Source organism: Typopeltis vanoorti, chromosome 10, assembly GCF_054136105.1.
Source record: "Typopeltis vanoorti isolate ZY-2024b chromosome 10, IOZ_Tvanoo_1.0, whole genome shotgun sequence".
NCBI lineage: Eukaryota > Metazoa > Arthropoda > Arachnida > Uropygi > Thelyphonidae > Typopeltis > Typopeltis vanoorti.
The window spans coordinates 3,178,481-3,204,041 of NC_143558.1; the positions used below are offsets into that span (position 1 = coordinate 3,178,481).

The 25,561-nt window shown below is 35.8% G+C and overlaps 1 protein-coding gene across 2 annotated transcripts in view; it reads left to right on the plus strand.

The window, feature by feature from the left end:
* The window catches only part of Stip1 (Stress-induced phosphoprotein 1), a 205,291-nt gene that overhangs the window by 151,817 nt on the left and 27,913 nt on the right, over window positions 1-25,561 (plus strand). For both annotated transcript variants that reach the window (XM_090398793.1, XM_090398792.1), the window contains exons 9-10: window positions 12,725-12,821; window positions 19,761-19,922. In XM_090398793.1, coding sequence (XP_090254919.1) covers window positions 12,725-12,821; window positions 19,761-19,922 — 259 coding nt within the window. The remainder of the gene's footprint in view (window positions 1-12,724; window positions 12,822-19,760; window positions 19,923-25,561) is intronic.

Consider the following 25,561-nt stretch of genomic DNA (forward strand, 5'->3'; position numbering starts at 1 on the left):
AAAAATTTACATCATTACCAACTTCCTATCTACAATTTTCGCTCCAAATCAGTCTGTTACTTGTCAAGACTCCAACATTATCAGATCATATATTTCTATCGTCTAAGGCACTTTGTACCATATCAATCCACCTATATCTTGGTCTTCCTCTCGGTCATTTTCCTGCCAACCTGGAAGAGAACATTTGTTTTGCTAATCTTTCCTCGCCCATTCTGTTTAAGTGACCATACCACCTGAGATTAGCTCTGCTGACGCATTCCTAGATGTTGACAATGTCAAGTTCTTTCCTAATATCCTCATTTTTAATATGATGATGCCATCTGTTCATGCACCTAATCTTTCTCAGGACTCTCGTATCTGCGGCCTCTAGTCTTTGGTCACGTGTTTTACTTCTGACCCTGCTCTCAGATCCATAAGTTAAAACTGGTTTAAGCACTGTCTTGTATACAGCTAATTTAGTGTTCTGACTAATTTCTCTCTTATTCCATATGAATTTATTCAGTTGACTTCCTACCATACTAGCTTTGTTGATTCTATTGTCTATTTCCATATTTAATTTACCATCTTCACTAAAAATGGTGCCTAAGTAGCTGAAATGTTTTACTTTTTATTATTATTATTATTGTTGTTCCGGGAAACTCCAAGGAGTCGACAGACTCATCGAGGGAGGCCCTAACATCATGTCAAGAACAACTATTCAACATTCACACAGTATCTATCATAACTTGCCTTGAACTCATTCACGGTCGTAGCACCCACAACAGACTCTGGAAGCTTATTCCACTCATTTACCACTCTCCAAGTAAAGAACCTAGCTCTAACACCCTTGTCAACCACGCTCTTGCCCAGCTTCCATGCATGGCCCCTAGTCCTCCCACCACCAGTCATATTTTTAAAAATATCTTCTGGATCAATCTTATAAAAACCCTTCAGTAATTTGAATGTCTCAATCATATCACCCCTCCTTCGCCTATCGTCCAATTTCTGCAACCCACAAATCTTCAACCTATTCTCATAAGGTTCATTCCACAGACCTGCTATCATCTTGGTCACTCGTCTCTGGACCCTCTCCACTTCCTCCCCATCACGACGAAACCCTGGTGCCCATAGCTGGGCACAGAAGTCCAGATGGGGTCTTATGCTCGATACAGAGGAACAACAACTTGTTCGTCTCTGCATGTTAAAGTATTTTTCAGAAGCCAAGTGATTTGGTGAGCTGTTTTAGTTACTTTTGCAATGTGCCCCCTAAACTTCAACTCCCTATCCACCAACACTCCCAAATCCCTGGCCTCATCAATCTCCTGGGGTATGATTCCACAAATGCGATATACTGCTGCTATTCTTTTCACCCCAAAGTGCATAACCTTACACTTTGCCACATTAAATTGACATCCATTTTTCCTAGCCCAGTCCTCCAAACTATCCAAATCATCCTGTAAAATTGTGACATCTTGTGCACTCACAATTGCTCTACCCAACTTTGCATCATCAGCAAACAAGTGAACACTTCCTCTCAGATCCTTTCTAATATCATTGATGAACAAATTGAAAAGCAGTGGCCCAAGAACAGAGCCCTGTGGCACTCCACTTGTCACAAGACGTCTTTTAGACTCCACTCCTGAATAAACCACTCTTTGATATCTCTCCTTCAACCACCCTCTTATCCATCTCACCAACCCTATATCTATACCCATCTGCTCCAGTTTACTGATTAGGGTTCCATGTGGTATCCTATCAAAGGCCTTGGCAAGGTCCAGTAGTATCACTGTAAACCCATTACCCCTATCCAGTTCAGCCGTCACTGTGTTATAAAACGTGAGCAAGTTACTGAGGCATGATCTACCCTTCACAAAACCATGTTGTCCCCCATACAATATCCCATTTTCATCTATCCAATCCTGTATTCTTTTCTTGACTAATTTCTCTAAGACCTTGACAATGATTCCTGATATGCTAATCGGTCGGTAATTTACAACAGCAGTCTTGGAACCACCTTTATGCAGTGGAACTATTTTCCCCTCTTTCCACCCGCTCGGGACTAACCCAGACCCGAGACTCAAATTAAACAAAATGGTCAAGGTTACTGACAATTCTTTAGCTGCTTCTCGTACAACACGAGCTGGTATACCATCCAATCCCACAGATGTATTGACATTGAGGTTATGCAAAAGACTACTCACCTCCACTTCATTAACCACAATTCCCGTATAATCTAGTGGTTTATTCGTTTCTGCAATGTCACCACCTGGATGATATACTTTTGCAAAGTGCTCACTCAGTAACTCAACTATCTCAACTGATTCAGTTACCTCCCTACCATCGGCATTCTTTAAAATCAATCTGCCATGTACATTTTTCCTTTTACTTGCTACATATCTAAAAAACTGTTTAGGATTCTCTTTAGCCTGCATGGCCAATGTTCTTTCGTAATCCTTTTTTGCTTTTCTTACCACACTCGTCACCCTTCTGGCCTGCGCTTTATACCGTTCATGTGCTTGCCGGTCACCCTTCTCCTTAAATTCCCTCCATAGTTGTTTCTTTTTTTGCAACTCAAGTTTAATGGTGTTATTCATCCATTTAACCCCTACTTGATTTATTATTCGGACTCTAGGTATGCAGTCAGCCATTGCTTCATGCAAACACTTCTTAACTACCTCCCATGCACTATCAACTTCTAGTCCTTGCAGTTGGACATGCCATGGCACTGAACCAATCAAACTCCTAAGCTTGTCATACTTTCCAGCCCGATAATTCCACATGTACCCTGTCTTAATTGAAAATTCTACACCTTTAGCCACCTCCCAAGTTAAGACCCTATGATCACTCTCACCGATTGGTGGCAATGTGGTCATATTTGTTACAGCCAAATCCTCAGATGTAATTACTAGGTCAAGCACTCTCTGACCCCTAGTATTTTCCATTACATGCTGTCGCAGATAGTTATCCCTTAATAACCACATGAAATCCATTTCCTTCCTCCCGTGTGTCCTCTCCTCACTCCAATCAATGCGACCATAGTTGAAATCTCCGATAATAATCACCCTCCTTCCACCCATTTCTTCTATTTGCTTGTGCATACTGTCACCACCATCTTTTCCATCACCTGGTCTATAGCAGCACCCAATTGTATATTTAGTTCTGCTAGCCACAATCTCACACCAAATGGCCTCAAATGTGCTCTTTTCTCTATCCTGTAATTCAACTTCTATTCTCCTTGGCTGGAGCTCATCAGCTATCATCAACAATACTCCTCCCCCCATTTTATTCTCTCTGTCATTCCTGAACACACTATACCCATCACATTCAATCCCACTAGTTATATCATCTACAGTCAGCCATGTTTTACTAATACCTATAACCTGTGGTCTGGAAGTGCCAACCATAGCCAAAAACTCTTCCTTCTTGTTCCTAATACTCCTAGCATTAGTGTACATGAATTTAAGACCCCCAGTATCCCCAACCCTACCTTGATGCCTTATATTAACTATCCCACTCAGATTTGTTGTCCTTATTTGCTCTGGCATTTATATTCATTCTTACATTCAACTGCCTCCATAAGGACTGTATTTCTACTCCCCCCCCCCCTAACAAATCTAGTTTCCCTGAATTTGCACATCCACTACATTCAGCAACACTTTCTCAAGTCTTCTTACACCGTAACCATTCAAATGCAAGCCATCCATCTTATATAGATCCTTTCGCCCATCAAACTCACTCCACACCCACAAATTCCACACCACTCGTCATACATAACCCACGCATAAAGTCATTCGCAATTATGGCCCTCCTTTTAAACATTTCACTGTCATACCGTGGCAAAAGACTAATCATTCTAACTCTCTCACTCTTTTCTTTTGCTACCTCAAACAATTCATTCAGGTCTTCTATCATTTCCATTTTATCTCCTTTCAAATCATTCGTACCTGCCACAACAATCATTTCTTTCACCCTTTCCTTTTGCTCTCTAATAGACGCAGTTACGTCCTTTATGGTCGCACCAGGTTGGTACGATTTTGTCAAATCCTCTACTAACACACCTCGTACTAACGAGTCTCCATACAGCACTCAATCCTTCATTTTGTTCATGTTCACATTCATAAGTCTATTTTTCCTGTCATACCTTTTATTATTGGTTGGTTCATTCAGTCTACTTTTGTTCATGCACTCTAACTGCTGTTTTGCTCTCTCTATCGCACTATTCAACAACGCGATCTCACTCAATGCATCTATCTCATCTTTTTTGTTCTCTGAGAAACCATTTATACTATCATTCACACTTTCTACATTCACACTCTCACAATTTTCATGTACAACCTTGCCGTTTCTTGTCATATCCCTATTTCCTTCATTCTGAAGGTTGACAAAAATATCACACTCACGATCCGAAATACACTTCAATTCCTCATTCTATCTAAATTTTCTACACACATTCAATCCTTTATTATCATCTAACCACACTCCGACCGCACTCCGCAAAGCGTACATTTCACAGCTAGTACACTGACTCATTTCTTTTATGCTACCGTTCTTTGATAACGATGGCGAACCTTCATTACTGGCCGCCATTTTCCTTCGCACAGGTGCCATATTTATTTGCAACTTTTTTTGTCAAATTATACGTTATAACACACCAAAAATAGACGCACTAAAATACGCAAGGCAAACAAAACAAAACTGCACAATATTAAGTAATTTGTATCGATAACTGAAAATGATACTTTTCTTATCTGGAGCTTGCACGAACACTACACATTACGAATTCATCTAGCGGCGACTTCCCGACATAGATTATGTTATAAAATTATGTTATACTTGTTTGACAGTTTCCCCGTTCAGAACACAGTAGACATTTTTAACAATTCTACTTATTTTCATTGTCTTTGTCTTTTTAATGCTGACCTTCATACCATATCTATTACAACAGTTATTCAATTTAGTCAGGGAATCTTGCAAACTTGTAGCAGATTTATTTAGAAGTATAACATCTTCTGCATAAAGCCAAGAGCTGACATTAACATCTCCAATTATTATATCATGTTTAATTCCACTTTCCATCATAATGTGATCCATATAGATAATGAATAACAGAGGGGACAATGTATATCCTTGTCTCACACCAGATTTAACATTAAACCATCTTCCTGTACTTCCTTCAATTCTAACTGCTGACTTACAACTCAAATATAGACTAAGTATTGCTTGATATCATGCCCCATTGACACCATATAACTGTAGCATATTGAATAGCTTCTCTCTTGGCACCTTGTCATATACCTTTTCCAGATCGACAAAACTTAAATACAGATCTTTGTTATATTCCCATGCTTTCTCAATTAATTTTTGTAAAGTGAAGATCTGATCCTGACAGCCTCTATTTGGCCCGAATCCAGCTTGTTCTTCACCAAGCTTTTCTTCCACAATTCTCAACTATTTCTCAAGTATACTTCCATAGATATTACCAGGAACACTCATTAGGGAATATCTCTGTAATTCTCACATTCAGTTTTATTTCCCTTTTTATATATGGGTACTATTAGAGCTCTACTCCAATCATCAGGAATTCATCCCTCTGTCCAGGCTTTCTGAACTATGCAGTGCAACCAACTGTAAGACTCTTATACCACCATACTTCAGCATTTCAGGTCGAATATCATCTACTCCTGCTACCTTTCCACATTTCAAGCCTTTGATGGCTTTTTCTACTTCAAGTATGGATATGTATTCCTGACTGTATGCCTGTTGAGTGTTTTATTACCACTGTGCTATCACTGCTTGTTTCATTTAGCAGTTTTTTGAAGTAATTACTCCATACTTCAAGGATATCTTTTTCTCCTGTTTTCATATCATTGTTATCATCTCTGACTCCTTTTACAGCACTCTTTCCTCCATTCCTAAGCTTCTTCAACAACCTCCAGAATATTTTGCCACCTTCTTGATATTTATTTTCTATGTTCTTGCCAAAGTCCTCCCACAACTTGTTTAGCTAGTTTTACACAGTGTTTCGCTTTCTTACATTTGTCTCTGTATTCTCTAAGAGCACAAGCTCCCTTATTTGACAGGAACTTTTGATATGCTTTCTTCTTTTCCTTCACTGCCTCTTTAACTTCCTGTGTCCACCATGGAGTTCTGATTTTTCTACCCTTGCAGACAACATCACCACATGCCTCTGGCTGAATCAATCAGGGTTTTCTTCAAGGCTTGCCACTTAATTTCCAAGGTTTGATTGCTGTTCTCAAACTCTTTCATTTTGTCTTCAATAATCTTTGTGTATTTTAGTCTACAGTTCACCTCTGAGAGCTGCTCAACTTTTATTCACTTTAAAACTTTCTTATGTTATTCTTTTCAATATGAAATTCAATTTTCAAGACTAAATTAATAAACTAAATAAACCTGCTCAAGACTAAATAGTGATCACTTCCAATTTCAAATCCTCTGTACACTCTGGTGTCCTGCACCAGGGAGAAAACATCACTATCAACGATAACATAGTCAATGAGACTTTTCTTATTCCTTGCCTCTTCTCTCCATGTGAATTTGTGCACATTTTTATGTTGGAACATGGTGTTAGTAATAACTAGTCCATTTCCTGAGCAGAAATCCACCAGGTGTTTCCAATTATTATTAGCTTTGCTCTTTTCTCCAAATTTTCCCAAAATATTTTTGTATGTCTTACAATCATTTGCTACTCTGCTATTTAGATCCCGAACAAGGACTAACTTTTCCTTTTTCATTGTCAGTTGCTTTTTCTAAAGCATCAAAAAATTCCTCCACTTCTACCTTAGCAGAGCATTCTGTGGGACCATAGGCACAAATAAGTCTCATTGTCCAATTCCGCATTCTGATATTAGCCTGCATCACTCTACTTCAGACTGCCTGTCATTCAAGAAGATAAGCCTTGTATTTTGTGTTGAATACTATGGCTACTCCTTTTTCTTGATTGTCATTGTCTGAATATAACATTTTGTATTTATCACCCAGAAAGATCTCACCGGTTTTTGTCTTTTTTGTTTCAGTCACCCCTTTTATATCGATCTGGTACTTATCTAATTCCTCAGCTAGCTCCATTTCTTTGCTATTCAGGCTTCTTATGTTGATAGTACCTATCTTTAACTCTGGTAATGTTGAGTTGTGGTGTGCTTTCAGATTTGTTCTAGTAGCTGACTTTTCGCTGTTCATCCTGGTTCCCTGGTGAAAACAACGGGGGCCTTGTTTAACCGGGCGACGCCCTAGCCGGCATGAAATTTTGCCATGTTGTGCCATCATTTTGTATAATGGTTTAAGCCAATAAGAATACAATTTGGTCGGCTAAATCCCAAATCTGGTCAGTTCTCCGCATTCCTTTAAAGGCTATGTGCCAGTCTCCTTTCAGTTCTACAACTTTGACCCTTAAGCACCCTACTGGTTTAATATGTATATATGAAATTAATTGTATACAAACATTTTACTTTAATAAACAATAAATTAACAACTTGTATTTTGGCTTGTGTACGTTAAGCCAAAATACAAGTGCAACTTTGTTTTGGGACAAATTTTGATATTTCTAGTGTGGCCCAATTAACTGGAATCCACTCTATGTTAAATAATATATATGTATTTCTCATTTGAATTCCTGTCGTACTCTCAAGTGGTGTACAGAATATTATGATAGTACTATATATTGAAAGTTACATCATTACTATCTTCCTATCAGCAATTTTCATCCAAATTAATCTATCTGTATACACTGCAATTTATCAGATCTTATATTTCTCTTTTTTTTAGGTACTGCTTACAGTATCATTCTACCTAGATCTTGACCTTCATCTTTGTCTTTTTCTAGCCATCCTACTAAATAACACTTATTTTTTTTTTTTACTAGCTTTTCCTCTTCCATTCTGTTTAATTGACCTTGTTAATTGGGATTAACTCTGCTAACACTAAAAAATGTGGATATTAGGAAAGAATATCCTCATTTTTAACATGATACTACTATTGATGCTGTCTTGTTTTAGACAGAGGTCTGTATTTTAGTTTTGTAGACCTGCAAAAGGCATATGACAAGGTGGCAAAAGAAAAGCTATTCAATACGCTTCAGTTATATGGTGTCAATGGGGCATTATATCAAGCAATACTTAGTCTTTATTTTAGTTGTAAGTCAGCAGTTAGAATTGAAGGAGGTACAGGAAGGTGGTTGAGTGTTATCCCCGCCCCCTCTGTTATTCATTATCTATATTGATCACATTATGAAGGAAAGTGGCATTAAACCTGAAGTCAAAATTGGAGATGTTTATGCGGATGATGTTATACTTCTAAATAAATCTGCTATGAGTCTGCAAGATGCCCTGACTAAATTGAATAGTTGTTGTAATAGATTTGGTATGAAGGTCAACAACAACAAAACAAAGACAATGAAAATAGGTAGAAACACTGAAAATAACAACTGCATCATGAATGGAGAACCTATAGAACAAGTAAAACATTTCAGCTACTTAGGCACCATTTTTAGTGAAGATGGTAAATTAAATATGGAAATAGACAACAGAATCAACAAAGTTGGTATGGTAGAAAGTCAACTGAATAAATTTATATGGAATAAGACAGAAATTTGTCAAACACTAAATTAGCGGTATATGAGACAGTGTTGAAACCAACTTTAACTTATGGATCTGAGAGCTGGGTTAGAAATTTGACACTTGACCAAGACTAGAGACCACAGATGTGAGAATCCTGAGAAAGATTAGGGGTGTGAGCAGATGCTATCAATGGCAATATCACATTATAAACAAGAATATTAGGAAAGAACTTGACATTGTTTGCATCCAGGAATGTGTTAGCAGAGCTAATCTCAGGTGGTAGGGTCACTTAAACAGAATGGGAGAGGAAAGATTAGCAAAACAAGTGTTCTCTGCCAGGTTGGTAAGAAAAAGACCCAGAGGAAGACTAAGATATAGGTGGATACAGTGAAAAGTGCTTTACAAGACAGAAATATAAGATCCGATAATGTTGGAGTCTTGACAGATAACAGATTGATTTGGAAAATTGTGGATAGGAAGTTAGTAATGATTTAAGTTCTTCGTTTAGTACTATTATAATATCCTGTGCACTCTTTGAGGGTACATGTCAGGAATTTGATGGCCTCCACACCAGAATATAATGTGTCTCATTCGATTTGCTCCTCATGCAAGTCTGTATTTAATGCTATAAGACTTTTGCTTTCTTTAGTTTACAACTGTGCATTATTTATTATAAAAATCATTGAAACAGCTACCATGTTAAAGTAAAACTTCAGTTTAATATAAACCAAAATAATCACAACATTTTGGTATTTTTTTCTGGGTAAACTCTCATGTTACTCCTCTTAAAACTATTATTTTTACGACTATTTTGCCTGCTTCTGTTAAGGAGTGCCCCTTTTTAATGTCATTGGCTTTTTACTCAAGAATTCTTAGGGCATTGCAGATGTATTTTTAGAGACAAATGTGTAGCATACTAGAAGAAAATTCGCACATACCTTTTCTTGGATGTTTTTGCCTTCACGTTAAGGTCACCATCTGGAGTATACGCACACACATACATACAAAGAAACAATGTACATGGTATGCTAAAGTTATTGATGTTGTCAACCATTAAATTTCTTTGTACATATGTCTACTCCAGATGACTTTAATTTGAAGGTTTAATCGTTAGCGATTATTTTGGTTAATGTTAAAACTCAAGTTTTACTTTAACACAGTATCTGTTTCCATAATTTTTATAATGAATTCTGATCACCGTGTAACTATGAAGGAAAGGAATATTCATTATGGTGTCTGTTTGGGAACAGTGTTTTTTATTATATATGCTCATTTTCATTCCATTTCTTTTTAATTCCATTAAATCTAAATACCCTAATTACTATGTTTTTCATAAAATACGGTATACATTGACTATGTCATGTATGTTTTTAGTACTACAATAAAACATGATTTTGTTTTGCTTGCATCTGTGCAGTAAGATGTTCATAGGGAGGAGGATGATTTTTGGTCATTTTTATTCCACTACTAAGCTACAAATAGATATATGTGTGATACACCAATAGAAAGCATGCAACAAATTCTTGTCCTACCTCAAGGTAGTACTGCACCTGGCGATTTGTTACCCATTGCAAATTTATTAAATCATTTTACTCGTTTTCTTTTACTAACACAATGTGAAGTCATTAGCCTCTATATACAAGTAACCTAAATGGGGTGATACATTTTATGTGCAAATTTTCTCTGCTTACACTTGAATAAAGGGTTAAACAAGAATATAATTTCTTGGTATTTTTAATTTAATATCAACAATTTTAATCGACTTTTGCAAGTGTTCATCTAAGAATGCATGAGTTGTCTTGAACTGTAGAGTGAAAAATGGAAAGAATTCTAATTTCGTTTTCCCTTCTACAATTAAGAAATTAAAAGCAAGTGAAGAATTTACTACAGAGCCTGTGGCAAAGACTTTTTGTTCCTGATGGTATCTGCATCCAACATCAAGGAATGACTGGCAATGTTACTAGAATTTTGATTAGTCCATCAACTTACCCAGTAGAAGAAAATCAGTTCTCTTATCATTTTGAATCGGAGATTAACCTACAAGAATTCATTGGGATGACATGGGTTGTGTATTTCTCCATTTATCTAATGCTTGTGTTAACATCCCGAATGAACATTGATAATAAAATTTTTGTTGAACATAAAATTTCATTGATTGATGAATCAACCACGTTGAGTAACAAATCCACTTTAATTGTGTATATTGTTAATTCTATATTGGACAGGAAAATGACCTCAGTCCTAAATTTGTTTTTGGACTTCGGGAAAGTATTACTGCAAAAGGAATATTTAATTCTCTGCTCAATTAATTGTTTTGAGTTATACAAATGGGAAACTATTTAAAATCTCAGTTTACATCACATGTATTAGTGCAGCTGCTATGATGGATGGTAAAAGTGGAATTACTAAACTAATGAAACAAAAAAAATTCACTTCATTAATTATATGGAGTTGCACTAATCACCATTTAGAACTGTCACTTGATACTGTGAAATCTGTTGCAGGTCTCAAAAAATTAAAAGCATCTGTAGTTTGTCACCAAAAATGCCACTTGAGCTGAAAGTGCATACATACTCACTTAATATTGAACTGTTAAAAATTGGAAGTATTTTAAGCATATGATGGATGGTATCGAGTTTCTGGTCTGTTTGGAATGACTATCGTGTTAGTTAATCATTTTCTAGAAGCATCAAATGATTCAAATCGAGACCAAAAAAAAAAAAAAAAAGAGTGTAAACTTGGACTACAGAAAAAATTACAAATACAAACTTTATATTAAACTTAGGTTTAATGTTTTATGCTGTTCAGGAATTATCATACCTAACTTTGGAATTACAGAAATGCAATATAGATCTCTACAGAGCGATCTAAAAAATAGAAGTTGTTCATCTTTTTCATGAAAGACAAATGGTTCTGTAATAGGTGCTGCTGAAAACTAAGATTTCAAGGAGTGTTACTTCATGGGATAGATTAGAAATTTATTCTCCAATTGATCTGAGAACTTTTCTACAGAACTTTGAAACAATCAATAGAAAGCTTGTATTATATTATAGAAGAACTGCTGATTTAGTGCATTGACTCAAATACTTGATAGGAAACAGTGGCCTGAAAATATTATCCCAAATGGCATTTAGTGAGAGTTGAGTTAAACAATTAGGCTTCATTTAAATGAAAGAGATGCAGTTCTTGGATTTCAGAAATACCCAGTTCAAAAGCTGGTTTTAAAAAAAAAAAAAAACTGAAACATTTGATGAATGTGCTAAATACAATACCAGTTTCAACAAGTGAGTGATCATCAGCATTACCATAGCTTCATTGATGACAGAAATAATTTCTTCACTGTTATTCATTAAAATTATAAGTGCATTGCTGACTTGCTTTGATTTCAGCAAAAAAAAAAAAAAAAAAAAAAAATTGTCGATTGTAGCTGCTTATTAAACAGTCAATAATGACACAGTAGTAAGGAAAGAATTATAGGTATTATTTCTGGGAAAACACAAAAAAGGGGCACTTCTAAACGAAAGCAGGCGAAATAGCTGTAAAAATAATAGTGAGGAAAGAAGTTGGCATATTATGCTGGGTGATAACGTAATACAAAAAAAATTTGGAATATTTTATAAAACTTATCACATACATTTTACTTATTTTTATATACTTGTACAGTAAATTTATGCTAAATAAACTGTGTCATCTACTTAATTTGTATGTTATTTTAAAAGCATTATAAACACAAATCATATTATTCCTGTGGTGGCATCACCTGAAGATAAGGCAGGTGTCGGCCTTTCCTCCAACACTTGTATAGAAGACTAAGACAAATTGTCTCTCACAGTATCCATGAACTATTCACATCATGCCGTATTAATTTTGTAGACCTCTGTTCTTTGGAACAGGCTTCCCACCTTTTTTTTTCTTTTTTTTTCCTCCCCTCAATGAATAGAATCCACAGCTTTTGTCAGGCATGGCAGATTGTTAAGGTGTCCATACAAGGCAATGTTGTGTTATTGGTTTTGCGACCTGTCATGTGGGATTAATAATAAACAAAAAAAATGTCTACAATACAGTAGTGTAAAAACATGTTTTGAGCTAATGATTGTCCCACTGTCTTGCATTTTTTTAAAAAATTTTATTAGTTTTTATTTTTTAAATCATTATAGCTTGTCATATTTCAGGTTGAAAAGATAATCAAAGAAGAACAAAGGAAAGCATATATTGACCCTGAAAAAGCTTTGGAAGAAAAAAATAAAGGAAATGAATGTTATCAGAAGGGTAGGTTTGCCATGTATATTTAATAAATGAGATTATTGTAATTGCTCATAACGTGTAAAAAATAAATTTTTTTTTTAAGTCAGGTTATTAAAGTTACATTGGTAAAACCATCAATAAAACTCAAAGCATTTGTGATTTAATTTTAAAAAAACTTCACTTATAGAAGTAAGAAACGTATCCTGCTCTTATAGTGGGTGTTAGATTAGTGGTTGAAGAGAGAAAGGGAGCCATCCACCATAACAAGCAGGATATAATCGGAGAAAAAAACCTGGCTACACAATTACAGTGGGTGGCTGGTAGACTAAAGGATAAGTTTATTGGCAGGCCTTAATGCCTGGCATAATAATAAGCACTTCTGTAAATGTCAAGAGAGTACATATTTCTGCAAGTTTTTCCATAGTATTTGCAAAATCCATACTAGGAGCTGTGGATCAACTGGTAAGCCTCTAGGTAACGGAGAAATTGACTGATGACTTTCTCCATTATTTGGGCGATGTTTCATGATTGGTTGTAGTCTGGTAGCAGTCTTGTTTCTCTCTCTCGAATAGGGATTTATGCTTGTTTCCATGCATTTGGATAGGTGTCAGCTGAGTATAAAAGATTAACAAGGTAATATTGATGGGATTAGCTATGGAGCACAGTGTTGAGTGTAATCAGGGATACCATTGGGACCAGAAGACTTTTTTAGTGTCTGAGTTATTTAGTATTCTTCTGATACCTTTTATGCCAAAAAAAAAATATATAGTGCTCATTTGCTTGTATGTTGGGATTGAGAGAAAGAGAGAGAAGCAGAAGTTATGCCCAGTGGTCTTTACAAGGGACCAGAAGCATAGCTTCCATTAGGACAGGTCATTTTCTGCTACTGGCCTTTATGTAGTCAGATATGGATTTGCTGATAGTTGTTTTGCATTTATTTTGTGCTTTAGCATAGGCCAAGTATGAAACTGTGTGTGAAGTTGGGGGGGGGGGGGGGGTCTCGTGTCAAGTCACTTATTGTAAGCGTGTTTTCTTCAGCTGCTTTGGTGTTTATACCAATGCTGGTAAAGTGGTCTGTGAAAGTTTTCTCTTTTTTAGGGATTCTGGCATGTTTTGTATATTGTACTTAGTTTGACTTTATTTGTTGATCAGTTCGAAGGAGATTGTAGTCAGTGTTGTATGTCATTTTTGATTCAGACTTCAATGAAAGAATGAAGTTATGACGTGAGAGGAGATGCTCTTGGAAATGGCTCCTATGCAGAGAGCAGCCAGTCCGCTTACTATAACATGTTCTTGGCAGTGCCTTCTGCATATCACTCCTTTGATCCTTCTCCCTCCAGGCATGTCTTGGCATAGTGTATAGTATTGTGTCACTTAACTGGGAAGCCTCTTGACTTAGACCCAAACCTGTCAGTAATATGTGATAGTTGTAGTGATGTCCTTCAAAATGGTGGCGGTTTTGGCATACCTTTGAAGGTCTTCATTCACACTGATGGAGAAGAGATGGGGGGGGGGGGGAAGGGCACAAATTAGAATCCTTGCTTTAGAGACAAATATGGCATTAGATGCTTCAAGCCTATAATAAGCAAGATGGTGTTATTATTTTATTGGGCAGTGAAGGTCATCTATTACCTGATGGGGCTAGTTGGCATTTCTAGACTCATTAAAAGTCATGGGATTCCTAGTTCCTCTTAGGAGTAGCAATGCCCACTTTGAAAATTTCATATAGAATGCAATATCCTACTTGCAAATATGCCAGATCATTCTTGTGGTGAGTTAAAAATTAATGCAGACATTAAAAACAAAAAAGGTAGAAAAGGATAAAATACTTTTGAATGGATCATATATGCAAGAGGTATCCAAACATCCAGAGGAACAGCATTCCAGAGAATTTATTTTTCAATATTTTGATAATCACTGGAACAGTGCTTTCCCACAAAATCAGTAATTAACTAACACTAATGAATTTTGAATATAGCAATCCTTTGATTATCAAACCACAGCCAAAGAGTAGTTTTCCAGTTGGATACCTGAAGGCCAATTACATGGTACAGTACCAGGGGGGGTCTATATCCCAATTTAACAAATGCACTTCTGGTTCCCATCTGCCATATGGCTGGGGGAGGGTAGCTATATGCTACCATTCTAGGGAGAGATGATTATGAGCAAGGTGGTTTCCCGTTGCCTTCCTTGTCTTAAGTATTTATGACTGTAACTGTGTGTTCACGGGGCCGGTTTGCCTGCTTGCGGGATGAAAAACCCCAGATAAACTAGCAGAAAAAACCCTGCTGCCGACGCCCAAGACCAGCTAACTTGGCTATGACTGAGGAAGATCCTTAAGCTCCTCACGTCGTGGACTCGAATCGAACCTAGCACACTCCTTCCCAAGGCATATGGTTGCAAAGCACAAAGCCACTAGGCTAACCGCGCGGACAACAAATGCACTAATATAGACACAATACTGTTTACAGATGATCAGGCTATACTTACAACCTCTGAAACTGATCTGCAATGCTCTATCCATCATCTTAATCAATAGTAAAAAAAATTTAATATGGAAATTTCAAAAGAGAAGACAAAGGTACTTGCCTTTAAAGGAAGAGAACCAATAAGAAGTAAAATCTGTTTAAACAATACAATTATTGAACAGTTCAACTCCTTCAAATACCTTGGATATCATTTACGCTACAGAGAAGAAAAAGACATTGAAATGAAAATTACAAATTTCAATATTAAATTTGTAATCAAGTTTTTAAACCTTCAAAAGTACAAAAACATACTTTGATTAGAGCTTATAAAACATTGGCAAGACCGGTGTTGACTTATGGAAGTGAGACATGGACGATCAGAAAAGGAGATGAGAGAAGAATAAGTGTAACAGAAATGAGATTTATGAGGAGAACCGCAGGATACACCTTGTAAGATCATTAAAGAAATCATGGAAGAAATGAATGAACAACCAATAATAGAATATATCCACAACTATAGATGGAAATGAAACAGCAATTGAAAGAACGGACAATAGTAGAATCGCCAAACAAATCCTTGAATACAAGCCCGTGGGGAAGAGAGCAGTTGGAAGACGAGGTAAAAGGTGGAATGAGGCCGTAACATGCCCTTAGGCCTAATACAAAATAGGAAGATGATGATGAGTACCAGAGGTCAGTTGATACACAAATGCATTTAAGAATCAGTTAATTGAAGGTGCATTCTTTTGGTCAGATAATTGTGGAATCACTGTGTGTGTGTGTGTATGTATGTGTTACTTGAATATAATATACATATTGTTCCCTCTAAGCTGTGCATGTGTACAATCATGCAGCAGTTGTCACACATCTACACTTGACTCAGTCTCTTGCTCACTATCAGAGATAATGTACTAATGAAGTGTGTTTGTTATTGTAGTATTAACACGGCAGTAGAAGAGTAGCATGTATTTTTTGAACATTTCAAGTTTGACCCTGAAGGTTTCAAAGCATATATTCCAAAGATAATTATAAATTTTTTTGTTAAAAGATAAACACAAAGGTTCATCAAAAAATGACTGGGGATGGCTGCTAATTAGAAAAGAAACATGGACAAAATGATGGTCTGAATTATTGAGAGAATCTCATGCATTTGGAAAAAGAGCTGGTTAATAAAAGGTCTGGAATGTTTGTAGATAATGAGTGTTATACTGACAGTTAAGTCAGTATAACACTCATTATCTACAGATTGTTAAAAGGTGGAGAGAGCACTTGGAGATTTTAGATGTAAGAAACATGTGATAATTACTACAGCAAATTCGTTTACTTTGTTTCTGATACTTCTTGCATGTGTATAGGCATAACAAGTTACCTCCTTGCTTTTTCTTATACCAAAATCTACAGTCCCAGTTGGGTAACTCTCTTGAATTATGTTCTGTGACATTCGTATTGCTATGTCTGCACATTCTAGCTGAGCTTATATATACACCATCAGCATTCCTCCCAAGATCTAGTTTCCCTGACTCTCTGTATTAGGTCTTATTCCAATAAATAATTTCTGTAGGCATATGATGCTGAATCCATTCACGTGCAGGCCATCCCTTTTATACAGCTCTTTGCTACCATCCACTCTCTCTCTCTACACATTCAAAACTCACCAATTTTTTCACATCTGCACATTGAATCGTTTGCTATTAGAGCCTTCCTTCTTAACTCATTACTGTCATATCTCAGTAATAAACAAACCAGATTTACTTTCTCCCTTTTCTTTCTTGCTTCTTCCATCAAGCCTTTCATATCCTCTTTTGTACTATATTTGTTGCTACTTAAATCATTATTTCCAACAAGCACTACCATCTCTTTTCTTCTCTGTTTTTCTATTTTAAAGAAACAGCATGACTTTACTAAAAGGAGATCATGTTTGAACAATTTGCTCGTATTATATAATGTTATAGCTGAGAAAGGGAATGGATACATTGTAGTACTTGTTGGACTTTGTTAAAAAATATGATAGGGTACTACATGAAAAGCTGTTGCATTAACTAGTGGATATGGGATTGGAATGTAAACAATTGGCTTGGATAAGTGAGTGACAGACAGGTATCAGAAAGTGGCATGTGGGGAGGGATGAATCTGCCAGATTTAAGGTGACACCAATGATATATCCCAGGGATCAGTCCTTGGATCATTGTTTAATCTGTATATCAATGATATTGGAAAGGACCTGACAGGAGAGCTTCAGTTGTTGCTGATGATGCAAAGATAGGCAGGGCAGTCAAAGATGCTACTTGATATACATTTACAGAATGATTTGAATAGGCTGGAAGTATGGTGTGGGCAAATGATAATGGCTGTTAATTCAATGGTAGTAAATGTAAAGTTATGCATCTTGGCATGAGGAGATATCTAACGGCATATTATATTGGTGAAGATGTAACTGACACTGTTTCTTTTCAGATCTTATTAATCTCTGGCACTTTAAAAAGATCATTTCCAAATTATCAAAGGCAACTTCTTTAATGATCTTAAGCATTTCTATTGCTACATTATCATTGACACATTCCTATTCTTTGTCTTCTCTGTGCCATTATTATTCATTTTTAGATATTTGTTCTGATGTGATATTTAAATATATCCACAGAAAATTTCTTCATCGTCACTACTATTATCAGATTCATGAATGTGAAATTTCTGTTCATGGTGAACAGAAATTTCAAATTCAAGGATCACATTTCAAAAATTGCAATAAAATCTAAAGGATAATTGTAATATTGAAATGAATATTGACATGTAAGGGTAAGGAAGTTATTTCCTCTTTACAAGGCTTTGATATGATTGCACATGAACTACTATGCAGAGATTTGTCTCACCTTGTTTGTAGAGATAAAGAAGCTGTGAAAAGGACATAAGAAGTGTTAAAGATGTCAGGATTATAGAATATGGATTGAGAATGTGTGTGCTGCAGGCATAGGTAGACAGGAGAAAGAGGGGAGAATTATGATAGAAGTCTATAATCTTGAGAGGGTGTTATAGAATACTGGTTTATAAAATTTTCATTATATAGATGGTGAGGAGAGGACAAGAGAGCATCCCTGGTAATACTGTCTTGTCCTCTCCTCATGACTAATGACTATGGTTAAGAAAAGGGGTGAGAGCTAGAATTTTTCTCTCGTATAACTGCGAGTGAGTGGAACAGTTTGCCTGTTGACCTAGTGAGTGTATCTAGTGTGAAGGGTATGACAACCGATGTGGGTGACGTATAGCCTCCCTTGATGACTCCTTGCTTCTCTGGGAATCTGACAATAGTAATGATGAAGAAATTTTCTGTGGATATATTTAAATATTACATCAGAATAAATATCTAAAAATGAATAATAAATGTCATCGAGAAGACAAAGAATAGGAATGTGTCAATGATAATGTAGCAATAGAAATGCTTAAGATCATTAAAGAAGTTGTATAAACAGTATAAAAGAAGTATAAAGTGCCCTAGATTAAAAAGATATGAAAAGAAACTTTGATAGCCATTATTTCAAAGAAAGACAAGCTTACTAAATTTGAAAATTGAAGTGGAATATTTTATTATCTATATCTGGGAAAAAAAATAAAAAATTATACAATTTGATAAAAATAGAATTAAAATTAGAAAAAAGCTCTTAAGGTAATCAAGTTAGAAGTAGAATAGGTGGAAGTTGGACACGTTTGTTAAATATCAGCCCTGGTAGGGCTGATATTTAACGAAAAAAAAAGTATACTATACAACACATTTTTACTTTAAAGACTATAATTGAATAGAATATAAAGTTTGGAACTTCCTTATACCTAACATTTATGGATATTTATCAGTAATTCTACAGCTTCTAATATGTGAAAATAATGCATAAAAAAGCAAATAGTTGGAAACAGACTGAGATATAGTTTCACAATCTCTGGAGTCATTGGATTATGAAAAAGGTTACAAATATAAAAGAAAGAAATAAAATGGAATCTCATCACATTTGGAAAATCTGGACCAGCACATGATATTTAATATCAGCAAAACTGATATAATCATAATCAGAAGTTTTGTATGACAGCTGGAAAAAAAACAAGTTGGACTTGAATAAGAATAAAACAAACTTCTTAAACTGAGCAACAGACCAAGTAAAACATCAAAGTTGACCAACATACAATAGAAAAAAGTTAAGAATTTTACATACCTGGCAGCTAATGTTTAATAAATTGAGAATTGCCTATAATTAGCATATAAATTTAGAATCATTTCAGTTCCTTAGGTGTGTTAGTCTCAGATTTAAAGAAATACTCTTCGTTATTGAGAATTGCCTATATTAGCATATAAATTTAGAATTAGTTCAGTTCCTTCAATTTAAAGAAAAATTATAAATTAAATACCATGCATATACAGTTATGGCATTGATTGGGGGGAGGGGTGCATGAAGTTACTGCATTTTTCATGTTATGAGTTACTACCAGATGTAAATCATTTTTTTGTTTTTAGGTGACTATCCAAATGCAATAAAGCACTATTCTGAGGCTATTTTACGTAATCCAGAAAATTCAAAACTTCATAGCAATAGAGCTGCTTGTTACCAGAAATTAGCAGAATTTTCACTAGCATTAAAAGATTGTGAAGTGTGTATTAGGCTAGATCCAGAATTTGGTAAGATATCATACATAAATAGATATTTTACATTTCGTATTTACTCTTGCTAAACTCTAAATAATTAGACACATTAAACATTGTTTAGGCTGTAATCTGAAAAGCCCTTGAAAATCTGGCTGAAAATGAAATAAGTTAATAAATGAAATGTTTGCTGTAGCATTAGCTGAGAATTTCACTGCTGCAGCATTTCAATGTTTGGATTTCATTAACCATCAGGTAGAAGGTCTTATGAGATACCATGAATTTGTTTCTTATTATGTAGTTAAATGGGAATTGAAATTTGATATTTGAAGTACAACAGCAAATTTGAATATTTGCTATTGTACTTACTCTAACATTGATAACATCATCACTTTCTGGTTAACTATTATATATTTGATTTAATCCTTTATCCAAGTGTAAGCAAACAAAGTTTGCGCCTGAAGTATTTTCAGGACTGGAACAACTCATGGCAAATTTGGTATAAGTTCTCATCACTTGTCTTAGTATCCCATAATGCTATGCATTAAGGGAAGGGTCACTACCCAGACCGGTTTCGACCTTTATTGAGGTCTCATCAGTTTGAGCCAGACTCAGAGGTGGTGATACTAAGGTGGAAATAATGAAGTCATATTTCCATATGCCAGTTGCCAAAAGGTAACTTGATAAGTTAATGGAAGTTTTTTCACTTGACTATGTTACCAATTATATATTTGGTTTAATCCTTTATCCAAGTGTAAGCAAAAAAAGTTTAACTTATCTCTAATCCAGAGAATTTTAATAACAAGGTGTGACGCCTTTTGGCAACTGGCATATGGAAATATGACTTCTGCATTACTCCAACCTTGGTATCACTTCTAGGTGTAGCTCCCACTGATGAGACCTCAATAAAGGTCGAAACCAGTGTGGATAGTGACCCTTCCCTTAATGCATAGCATTATACATGTCTGCAAGGGGATGTGCTTTGCATTATGGGATACTAAGGCAAGTGATGAGAACTTATGCTGCCTTTGCCACAAGTTGCCCCAGTCCTGAAAATACTTCAGGCGCAAACTTTGTTTGCTTACACTTGGATAAAGGATTAAACCAAATATATAATTGGTAGCATAACCAAGTGAAAAAACTTCCATCAGCTTATCTCTAATCCAGGGAATTTTAATAATAAGATGTGACACCTTTTGGCAGCTGGCATATGGAAATATGACTTCTGCATTACTCCAACCTTGGTATCACTTCTTGGTGTAGCTCCCACTGATGAGACCTCAATAAAAGTCGAAACCAGTCTGGTAGTGACCTTTCCTTTAATGCATAGCATTATACATGTCTAAAAGGAGATGTGTTTTGCATTATTGGATACTAAGGCAAGTGATGAGAACTTATACCACCTTTTTTTACGAGTTGCCCCAGTCCTGAAAATACTTTAGACGCAAACTTTGTTTGCTTACACTTAGATAAAGGATTAAACCAAATATATAATTGGTAACATAGCCAAGAAAAAACGTCTATCAACTTTCTGGTTAGTTGATAAACTTCCAACTTTAATAACTTGATTATTGTAATTTTTGCCTTCCAAAAACTAATTTTTAATTAAAGTATAAGAATAGTTTTACAAGAAGGTTTACATGTGAGTGTAATGAAAGTATTGGTAATTTTTGATATCGATGCTTCATGGTATAAACACCAACAGGGGAACAAAACTTATTGTGTTACTGATATTTTGCTGGATTTCTAACCAGCATCTTCAGGACACAAATTATGACTTCTGTAAGACAGAGCACTTGACTACGTTATTGCAGAAACATTTGAATTGTAACTGAGAGGGAACTAAGATCTCTCTCTCTCTCGGGATAAGAATCCAGCCCTTAAAAGGTACAATGATAAGAGTGGTTCCTATCTTGTTCCTTGTGCTATTTATGCTGATCTACACTGCTGCGAACACTTACTGGACTGTAATTGCTTCAACATGCATGCTAACATAATGCTGGAATGGCATAATAAAGACTATCATACATTAGATTCTAGTTCGTGAACTATAACACTTATTTGGTGTTGCAAAAAACAAAGGAGAAAAAAAAACAGATGAAACCTCTAAATGAAAACTGCAAGATCTATTAGGGAAAAAATGATCACAGAAAGGAAAGAATATCTATATTATTCAAAAATTAAACCCAAGGATAATCTTCTAGAATGGCAGACATCATAATCTAGAATTGGATGATGTGATGTTATGCATATGGTCCTACAGGAGATTCTACTAGGAAGTAGAAGAGAAATTTTTCATGTCATTAGAAGAAAGGCTGATATAAGGGATAATTAGTCTTAGTTGAAGATCTAAAACAGCAGAATAGAATTGAATACTAGACATATAGAAATGTTTTGGGGAAATTTGGAGAAAAGTGCAAAGGTAATAATAATGGTAAGTACCTACAGAATTTCTGGTTCAGGACATAGTACTTATCACCATTGCCATGTTTCACGATAACAAAATGTGCAACAAAGGTTATTATTGCTTGTTACTGAAGCTTCACACTGATTGTGAACACAGGAGTATATAAAAGACTTGAAATAGTGATCATTAGTTTTGAGTAGAATAAAAATGAATTTCAAAAATGAAAGTCGATCAGTTTTCAGAAGTGAACTGTAAACTCCAACATACAAAACATTATTCAAGAAAAAATGAAAGTGCTTGAGATCAATGATCAGACTTTTCATGCACAGTGCACTGAATAATATCTAGCAAATTCATGTCGCCTGATAATGTGGTCTTTGCTGCCATTGTTCGTTTATTTATTTATGCTTATGGCTACATGAAACTAGTAAGTGAAAAGTACAATCACAATTTCCAGAAACAAATGATGAAAATCTTAACATATAAATGTTCATTACATAAAAGGTACAACCTGCTTTCTAAGTCTTTCCTTTTTTTTAAAATAAAGCAAAAGTAACTTGTCATCAAGTCGGGGACAATTATCGTCCTGCTGCAACAAGTATGACAAGGCTGCATGTTCTCACAACATAAATGTAGCTGTATCCGAGATTTAATTAGAGAGCAGTTGTCTCTTGTGTGAGAAAACTTGATCCATTAGAGGAAGCCCATTTCACATTGTATCATCATCATCTAACATCAGGAGGAGTTCTGCTGATACTATGATGAGGACTATGATAGTGACTACGAGAATAATGTCTTCGTGGTGAGACGGGACCGTGATCTTCTGTTAACTCCATAACCACCACCATACCAACTACAGGTCAAGGTCCAGGCTGGAAAACCAATTCAAGTCCTCATCTGTCACCTTATAGATGTCCTGTAGGTCACCACCATAATATTGGTGCCTTGGTTTCCTGGAGAGTCAAGATGTCAATTGCTTTATCTTTGGCTATTTTGCCGATGACTTCGGTTTTACCAAAACACAAAGAGATGTAGTGAGCAATGACGTAAAGTTTAGAGAACATATCTTGAGGTAGTGTTGATTAGGGGACTGTAACATATTTTTTGAAGCTTGCCCTCCACCTAAACAAGCAACGCGATCCGTGTTATTCTGAGCGACGATCAAGCCAGCACGGAACTTTTTATGTTTTGTATTCATCATAAATATAAGTAGTCCAGGAGGCTTGGAAACCTTTGGATGCCTTGTTTGAGACATTAGCTTCATGTTGCCTGTGATTCATCTCTGGTGCTTCTTTTGTCTGAAGCACCAACAATGTACCACAAGGCAACAATACTGGGGGGGCTGTCTCAAACCCCCCCATTGTTCGTTGCATTGGTGCCATGCCAACAATATAAATGTTATAATGATACTAAATATTCTAAAAACACAAAAATCAGAGACAATAAAACAATCACTAATTTTACATGACCACTCACACAGCACACTAAACAGAAACAAAGGATTTATACTTCGTGACACCTGGGAGTCATTAATTAATGTATGAAATATCATTCAATGCCTCTTATGTCAGCAATCACATCATTTGCACAACAGTGTACACACTGTGCATTATGCACCTAATGATATGCATGATTAAACTGTCAGTCCATTAGTTTTAGATTTAAAGAAATAATGGCTGTTGGAAACATTTCAGGTTTTTTATATTAAATATCTTCATGAAGATGCTGTCAGCCATAAAAACTATGAAACATTTGGGGTAATATTCAGTTAATTAGTAAACAGTCTGAGTCAAACCTGATTTTAATTATTCATAATTGATATCAACTACTCGTAGTTAATTATTTTAAAAAATGTATATAGATTGTAACACATGATGAAACAAGCCTAAAGTCATTGCATCTCCTCATTTGCCCACAGTGTATGGATGAATGAACACAAGTTTTTTTTTTTTTGAGTGCCCCAATATCAGGAATTAATGAAACATATGAGGTAGATTCCAAAAGTTTCAGGCCTGACATACAAAATTCACATCAGTTTTAAAACACGATGCATGACATATAGCCCCATCTATGGGGAGCTTAGTGTACCAGTTTCTCTCTACCTCAGTCATTCAGGTGGAGGTACTCATTTGACTAACACGCACGCTAAGTGGTTGTAATGTTAAAAATTGAGTACTGTGCTACAATAAAGATTTTCACCAAAAAAGGGCTTTCTCTAAATGCCATCAAACATCTATTGTATGGTGTTCATGGGACGCTACTCCTTCATGTTCCACCATGAAGGGATGGGCTAAACAGTATAAAAGAGAGCATCAAAGATGATCTTTCTCATCATTCAGAAGAAGCTTCACATAACAAAGAAGCACCACTAAGAAAAGCCAATGTCACTCAGTCCACCAAGAAGATCATGGCAACAAACTTTTGGGATTGCCAGAGAATTCTCTTGATTGATTTCAAGAAAAAGAATACCATTGTGAATGCTGATTATTATGCTTCACTACTGCACAACGCCATAAAGGAGAAGAGATGAGAAATGCTGAGTCATTGGTGTTTACTGCTTCACATGACTGTGCTCCAGGAGATTGAACACCCATCCCACAGCCTAGATCTAGCACCCAGTGAAGCGAGAGATGCACTGAGGTGCATCTGTCATCGAGGGTATAGAAATGTATCACATGATTAAAAGATCTTTCGAGGATAATGGCGTAAGCCACTCAAAGACATCAGTGTTTCAAACAGTTTAAAGATAGTTCAACTTCAATTGAAGATGATTCTTGCCCTGGACAACCATCAAATCCCTCACTTGGGATTTGGTGGCTCATGTTCACAAAAATGTCATCAACAGTTGTTACTGTTAAAAAGCTAGCCTGTGAGAAAAGAATCTCAGTTCCTACCACCAAATTCTGATGGAAGATTTGGAAATGAGGAAGATTGCTGCAGCTTCTTACTCAGGACCGAAAGAACCATCGAGTTACACTTTTTCAGGAATTTAAAGATCATGTTCCTCAGGCACATCATCACAGGTGACAGGACAAGTTTATGGCTATGACACCCATAGATGAAGGCTGAGTCCTCATTCAACTCAAAAGAACATCAGTGTCATACCTCACTAACCTTCACTAGATTTGGCCTCCTGTAACTTCTTTTATTTCCTAAGCTAAAATCTCGACTTAAAAGGACAAATGTTTCATCCCATAAATGAAATTAAATAATGCAACAGACAGCTGAAAACATTCCTTTAGAACAGTTCCAGAGGTGCTTCCAAAAG